The sequence below is a fragment of the Mustela nigripes genome, chromosome 2, assembly GCF_022355385.1.
Source record: "Mustela nigripes isolate SB6536 chromosome 2, MUSNIG.SB6536, whole genome shotgun sequence".
Taxonomy (NCBI): domain Eukaryota; kingdom Metazoa; phylum Chordata; class Mammalia; order Carnivora; family Mustelidae; genus Mustela; species Mustela nigripes.
The window spans coordinates 151,486,839-151,494,329 of record NC_081558.1 but is presented as its reverse complement, the minus strand read 5'-3'; the positions used below and the strand labels follow the sequence as shown (position 1 = coordinate 151,494,329).

At 44.3% G+C, this 7,491-nt stretch overlaps 1 protein-coding gene across 2 annotated transcripts in view; it reads left to right on the top strand.

Moving 5' to 3' along the window:
• Positions 1-398: 398 nt before the first annotated feature.
• The window catches only part of RASA2 (RAS p21 protein activator 2), a 135,112-nt gene continuing 128,019 nt past the window's right edge, over positions 399-7,491 (top strand). For both annotated transcript variants that reach the window (XM_059391842.1, XM_059391841.1), the window contains exon 1: positions 399-543. In XM_059391842.1, coding sequence (XP_059247825.1) covers positions 411-543 — 133 coding nt within the window. In that variant the 5' untranslated portion in view covers positions 399-410. The remainder of the gene's footprint in view (positions 544-7,491) is intronic.

The following is a 7,491-nucleotide window of genomic DNA, read 5'->3' as shown; positions in this document are numbered from 1 at the left end:
GAAGCTGTGGTAGTCCGCTTGCGGTGGGGAGCCTAATTCCCAGAAGGATTTGGGGATCTCGAGAGGGCTGGGGTTTTCCCTTATGGGGTTTCAGGGCTGCTCTGAGCCACAACTTGGAGACGCACTTGGCTAGCGCCTGGGCTTTTATGGGGGCAAAGAGCAGGAAAGCCAGCGCTTGGGTTCGCGCCCGAGCGGCCCTGCTTCGGGGAGACTGAAGGTGGGGGTGGGGGGCGGGCGGCGACTGCAGGGACCCGGGTGGGGCGGGGGCGGGACAGGGGCGGGGCGGGGCGAGCCAGGCTGCGGACCGGGGGCGGGGCCAGGCGCGCGGCTCGCCCCAGCCTAGGCCGCCGCTGGGCTCCGCCTCGCGGGCTACGCAGGCGGCGGGGCTGCGGCACGGGCCGGGCGGCACCATGGCGGCGGCGGCGCCTGCTGCTGCGGCGGCTTCCTCCGAGGCGCCGGCGGCGGCTGCGACGGCTGAGCCCGAGGCCGGGGATGAGGACAGTCGAGAAGTCCGAGTGCTGCAGAGCCTGCGGGGCAAGATCTGTAAGCCGGGGCCGGGCTGAGAGGACCCACCCGGCGGCCGGCGGGGGCCGCCGCGGGGCTGAGGGGGCGGCGGGCGCGCGGGGGTGGCGGCGCCGAGCCGGACTCGGATGGCGCGGCTGAGAGGGGACCTGGGCAGACGGGGGCCGGGGCCCGTACCGGGGCCGGCGAGGCGCGCGGGGAGGGCCGGCATGGCTGAGGTTGGAAGGGGGGTGTGTTGGGGGAGTCGTCGCCTCGACGGGGCGGCGTGGGCTGGGGCTGCTCTTGGAGGGAGTGGAAAGCCGGGAATTTGCGTGGAGGGGGGCCCCAGGGGCGCCGGGAGCAGCGCCGGCCTGAGGGGCTCGGCTTCGGGGCGCGGCCTGGACGTGGGGACGCCCCAGCGGGGGGCGGGGGGGTGGGGGCCGGGGGCGTGAGCCGGGGGCGTGGGGAGTTTCCGGCAGCCCTGGGACGAAGGCCTCCGGGCGGCACGGGCGCCGGGGAGCGGCCCCGAGGTGGGAGCGGAGCGGTAATTACGGGAGGCGCGGCCGGAGGAGGAGGAGGAGGAGGAGGAGGAGGGCGGGCGGGGAAGTGGGGCTGGCCCGAGGGGAGGGGGCTGCCTGCTTCCTGGGCTCACGGGCCTGTTCGAGGTTGAAAAAGGCGCCCTGAGCTGGAGGAAACAGGCCGTCCTGGGACTCTGGCGACCGCAGCTCCGGGTGTTCGCGAGTGAGCGCGCTGGGAGGGGCTCGGGGCCGGACACCTGTACTCGCCCCACCTCGCTGCGGCGGGGACTTGGATTGAGAGACAATGTGACTGACAGGGACTTAAGACAGGATGTAGTGGCTTCCTGTGAGCAGGTCTCAAAACACAGTCATCCAGCCCGCACTTAACCCACTTAATTCCTTTCTTTCTCGTGCATTTAATTATTACTTTTGTGAGCGAGCCATATTAGTTGACTTAATATAGAATTTTTGCTCAGAAGCTCCGAGCGTTACAATAGACCATTTGAATTCAGTCATTTGGGTATTTGTTTTTAAAAAAGTGACTCTGAGCGTCAGAGTTAAAATTTTTTCACAGTAGTTTATTCAGGGGAAACGCCTTTTCATTTTCTATTCTTTTCTTCTTTTTCTTTCTTTCTTTTTTTTTTTTTTTTGCTATTTGTAAGATATATCAATAAAACTAATTTTTGTTTTTGTCAAAAATCACCTTTTTTAAAATTCAGTATCTCAGAATGGAAATATGCTTCATCTTTCCGACAAATAGCCCTTAGTAAGAGGAGTAGTTTTTTACTTTATAAAAAGAAAATCGAAGTGCAATAAAATGGCTAACAGTGCTCTTTGTTGCACAGGATGTAAAATTTTCCTCTTCCTGAAAAATGATATTATTAATTGAGCTTGGATTCTCCCCCTTTCCTCTTTTCAAGTTGCTCCCCTCTTCAAGTACTGAGATTTTATTAAATCTCAGAGGCAGGCGTGTTAAATTTTCTCATCTTTTTGTTCCCAGAAGTAGTCCTAGGCAACTTGAGATCTTGAGTTTAGTTCTCAAAACCTGGAAGATGACATCAGAGAAATAGATCTGGTCCATATCTATGTTCCCAGTATTAAAATTACTTTCTAGGGTATAAAATCTTTTTAAAATTCAGATTAAGTCTTATATTTAATATTTATTTATATCTTATTTAACATTTGGGAAAATTGTAAATGGTTTGACTTGATCTAATTTTCCAAATTTTACCACTTTTTCATTTTACTGTCATGATGCTAGGCAATATCCACTGGAGCCTCTGGTTTATCGAGCTGCAGGTTATACTATGGAACTACATACACACATCTTGGAACTGAAAGTTAGGGTTGGGCTGTTTCCAGAAGGATTTAGCTGCCCTGCACCTTCACCTGCTCCATAGCAGAGATATCACAATAGGAGATACCACTGTGAGTGAAACTCAGACATACAAGTACAGAAACACAGCTTTGTCTCTGTGCTTTATAAAAGCCCCACTACCCAGATTTGGGGATTGATCGTCCAGTTGCTGGGAATGGTATTACCGCTTTAACCATAGTTGAGGTATCCTATTTGTTATTTCAGTTCATTTCTTGCTTTTGGAATTGCTTGGCTTATAGCTCAGGTCACTGAATATCTGCTTTTTAGAAAAAATGTATTAGGTTACTTATATAAATGAAGTTCTCCCCACCTCCCTCTCCATTTCTTTGCCCTTCTTTTAGCTGGTATAATCCACAGTTGATCTTCAGAACCCTGTGAAGAGATGCTGTTTTCTGTTTCCCTGAAACTGACATATGGGTTTTACTGGGTGGGGGCTGGAGGAGTCATCAGCAGGTGCTAAAGTCACAGATATGGGATGTTGGTGATCCTGACAGTGAAGATACTAAGCAACTTGAGGGTGTGGGTAACCACGTCAGCTTTCCTTTTCACCATGTTGGAAGACCTCAAGAGGAAAGCCTAGTAGTACCCACTAGACTGGAGATGTGCTGGCAGATTTCAGACTGCTGTTTGAGAGCCTCTAATCTGGAGAGTTAGAGTTCAGTAGGATTCAAAGTGAGCCTCAGAGGAACATCCTTTTTCCTAGACCTGGATAGGACCCACCAACTCCAGATGCTACCACAAAAAGTGAGGATGGATTAGATTTATGTATCTTTAAAGTTGTAGAGATAATAGTCTACAGTCTTCTTTAGGGGTTTCATTCCAGTATTTTCTCATATCCTTCACAAGTGAAATAACCAGATTGACAGATTGGAAACCCATTTTGTGGTCAGTCAACTAACATTAGCAAATCCAGTGTTGCTGATAGTATTTTGTCTTCTGTGCTGATCCTCAATTCCCAGAGGTCATTTTGGTGCCCTCGAAAACCATGGTCATTTCAAATGGTCAGCTTCCCTAATATTCAAGAGGCAGGGATGGTTGTTGAAGTCCCAGAGTTGTCATATGAACCCTTGATAAAGGAAGTTAAGGTACTACAGACTCCATCCTTTAGTGTGAGCTGCCATGCACTCAGTGGCAGGTATGCTTACATGTACCTGAAGCACTTTTGCATTGCCCACCTCCCAAGCTAGAGAGAGGGATTGGAGCTTTCTTCTTTGTGCTTTTCAAGCTTCGTGCTGTTATTTTATGTCTTTCTGGTTATCACTTTTTGTTAAGTTTGCTTTCATCTAATTAAATCAGCTGGTAATCAGAATGTAAGAATGTTGCTGAAAGAGCCCATGCCACCTTCTTCGTGGGTTTACCTACTCAAGGAAGACCAGAATCTAAGGATTGGTCTCCTCAGATTGGTAAGGGAGCCAAATCTGAGGATTTATGTGAGTATTGAGATGTGTAGTACAGTGTGAGACCTGTGGCATCGTGATGTGATCCAGAACTTACTTGGTCTCCTCGGTCTCTCTAGACCAAATGATGTAGAGCTCTTAGGCAAAGTAGGATCTTTGGGGTCTGGTTAAGTGCTTGAGTTTAGAAGCTTGGTCAGGTTAGTCACCTGGATTTGAATCTTCTCTTAATTCCCAATTGTTAACCTTTTTGTGCCTCTGTATTCTTTTTTTTTCTTTTTAAGATTTTATTGATTTATTTTAGAAAGAGTGTGCATGTTCTGAAACCAAGAATCAGATGCATAACTGAGCCACCCCTGTACCCCTGTACCTTTGTATTTTTGTGTGTATAATGGGTATAATAAAATTACTTATCTCACAGAATTGATTGGAGAATTAAATAAATCTACTCCTCCAGTTATTTCTTCCCTTCTGCCCAGGATCTTGGTCAGACATGGACAATCTCTTGGGAAGGAATAAATAGGAGTAAAAATTAATCTTTATCTGATGTTCTTGTCAATGCTTACTGGCATTTTCTGGTGTACAAAGCTGATTAAAATCAGAAGGATTGTATTCTGTTTCCTACATTGTTATTATTCATGTGATTTTAGACTGCTCACTTTCCTTTTGAGCTTATCTTCTTCATCTATTTTATTTTATTTTTATTTATTTGACAGAGATCACAAGTAGGCGGAGAGGCAGGCAGAGAGAAAGAGGGGGAAGCAGGCTCCCTACAGAGCAGAGAGCCCGATGTGGGGCTCAATCCCAGGACCCTGGGATCATGACCTGAGCTGAAGGCAGAGGCTTTAACCCACTGAGCCACCCAGGCTCCCCTATCTTCCTCAATTTTAAAATGGGAATAATGCTTCATCACTAGCCATTTTGTACATGTCCCCCTGCCTGGAAGTGTCTTTCTCCTTTCCTCAACCCTGTACTTATGTCAGGAACTCTTACACATCCTTCAAAAGCCTGCTGCATGTGATCTCCTGACCAAAGCTGCCTTTGGGGCAGGGCATCACCACCCCCATCCCTGGAGAGAAAGTGTTAGGCCCTAGTATCACTGGGGAGTTGTAATTCTTTGTCCTTACTCTAGCACATTTTATAGAAATTGTTCATTTATTTTCTCCCATTAGACTGCAAGCTCTTCCAGGGTGGAATTCATTCTTCTTCTTTTTTTTTTTTTTTCTTTTAACTATCCCATTGTCAGCATAATGCCTGGGACATAATAGGCCTTTAGAAAAATGCCCTATTTCTCATTATGTTATCCTGAGGAGGATTTGAAATACTAGATGTGAAACCGTTTCGTAAATTTTACAGATAAACTAGAAGATAATAGTATTGTTGAAAGAAAACTACATGGGTTTGTGACAGGAAGTTCATTCCTTTCAAAATTACAGTGCCAATTGAGCTTATGTTTGAACTGATGCCAAAGTTGCCTCATTAAGAAAAGGATTAATTTTTTTAAATGCTGTGGGTGCTTATTATTAGGAGATTTGAATATTGTTACCTGACTGTACTCCATGAATATTGCTACTAATTGTTCCTGAGCATGGAAAAGAAAAATCTTATAATCATACCTGATACAGTAAGTGTTTTTGTCTGTCATGAAAGGTTTGAATTTTTTGGTAGTAAGATAAAAATCAAGATATTTTATTGATCACGCAATAGAATTGAGGAAGAGATGAAAAAGTTTATTCATGCTAAGAATTTATTACTATCAGATATTTGAAATTAGATAAGTTATTTAATAAATTAATAGAGGGAAAGCTGCTAAAAGGTTTGTTCATGCTAAGAATTCATTATTCTCAAAAATTTGAAATGAGAGGATGAGTTATTTAGGATTGAGGAAGAATCCATCTTTCAGATGGATAGAAATGAGAGAAAAGGGTTCTTTGTAAAAGTTCACAGAGCAGTCTGCTAATCATTTCTCTGAGGAAGACAGGAGGTAAACCTCAATAAATTCATAGAGGTTTTTTTTTTTGAACTCTTTGAATAGCTTCTAAGAGACTGTGGAACTAATGTAGCTGAAATAAAATTATCATTTTATCCTTTAATCTTAAATACCAATCCTATTTCCTTTTTAATGTGCATTATGAAATTATTTGACAATAATACCAGATTATATCTTTTATTTACTAATAAAGTTCTGTTCTCTTTTAAGATCTGCTAACAGTTTTGTGTAGTCATCAATGTAAATTAAGACACGTCATGTATATTAAATTTTTATGATTTGTCTTTAGTTTTGTATATTATTTCAGTCATCAAAAATTAGTAGCTAAAATAATGTGCTTTATAATGTTTTACCAGTGTACATGCAAACATCAATGAGCAATAATTGACAAATTTGTTATTGGGGACTTGGTGCTAGGAATATCATTAATGACAGAATGAGTTTGGGCAGATTCATTAGCTTTGCTGACTCCCTCTTTTTTCACTTGTAAAATGAGAGTGGTCTTTAACATCCATTCTAGCATTAAGTCTTAGTTGCTTTTTAAATTGAACCATTTGCTTTAAAGCATTACATGAGATGTTTTTATTTTAATGCTTAAATGTTTTTCATATGCCTGTTTTGTATAAGATGCACTGTTTGAAATGTTTTTGTGAGACTTATTAATGAAGGTTGTTTGAATCTTAAATTTTTTCTGTGACTATTAATTTATTCAGCAGTACATAATAGCTAGTGTCTGTTAGGGCATTAGCCCTCTGGGCTGTGAATTGAGCCTAGGCTGTGAATGGGATGAAAAAGCCCTTACTAGTTTATCCTAAAGTCTATCCTAAGTAATGATTGGCTTTAGAGAATTACTGAGGTTTAGAGCTGGAAGGTGGGGAACAAATTGCATCCACTCATTTACAAACGAAGAACTTGACACTCGGCTATTCGAAGTGTTACACAGTAAATGCTTTTGCCTGTGGAGCACTAATACATTACTATCAAAGTTCTTTCTGAAATGCTAGGTAGAATGAATTCGTCATTAGTATGAATGTTGCAGATGTACTACATTTAATATATGAAGCAGTTGTATTGCCTCTGTAGTAATGTATCCAAAAGTAGTAATATATTTTCATTCTGCTATCTACACACTCTCATTTGTTCCTTTTTTCTTTTTTTTAAAGATTTTATTTATGTATTTGTCAGAGAGAGAGAGAGCAGGCAGAGGGAGAAGCAGGCTCCCCCCTCAGCAAGGAGTCCCATACAGGACTCGATCCCAGGACCCCGTGATCATGACCTGAGCGGGAGGCAGATGCTTAACCAACTGAGCCACCCAGGTGTCCTTTTTAAGGACTTTGTGAAGTGGTTAGGATTAGTGATGAAACTGTGCTTGTGGCCTAAATGGAGGATCGGGTCCCGCATCGGGCTCTCTGCTTGGGGGGGGGGGGGGGGAGCCTGCTTCCCTCTCTCTCTCTGCCTGCCTCTCTGCCTACTTGTGATCTCTGTCTGTCGAATGGATAAATAAAATCTTAAAAAATATATATATATATGAAGAGAGGGCACCTGGATGGCTCAGCGGATTAAGCCTCTGCCTTCGGCTCAGGTCATGATCTCAGGGTCCCGGAATCACGACCCACATAGTGCTCTCTGCTCAGCAGGGAACCTGTTTCCTGCTCCCTCCCTTTCTGCCTACTTGTGATATCTCTCTCTCTGTCAAATTAATAAATAAAA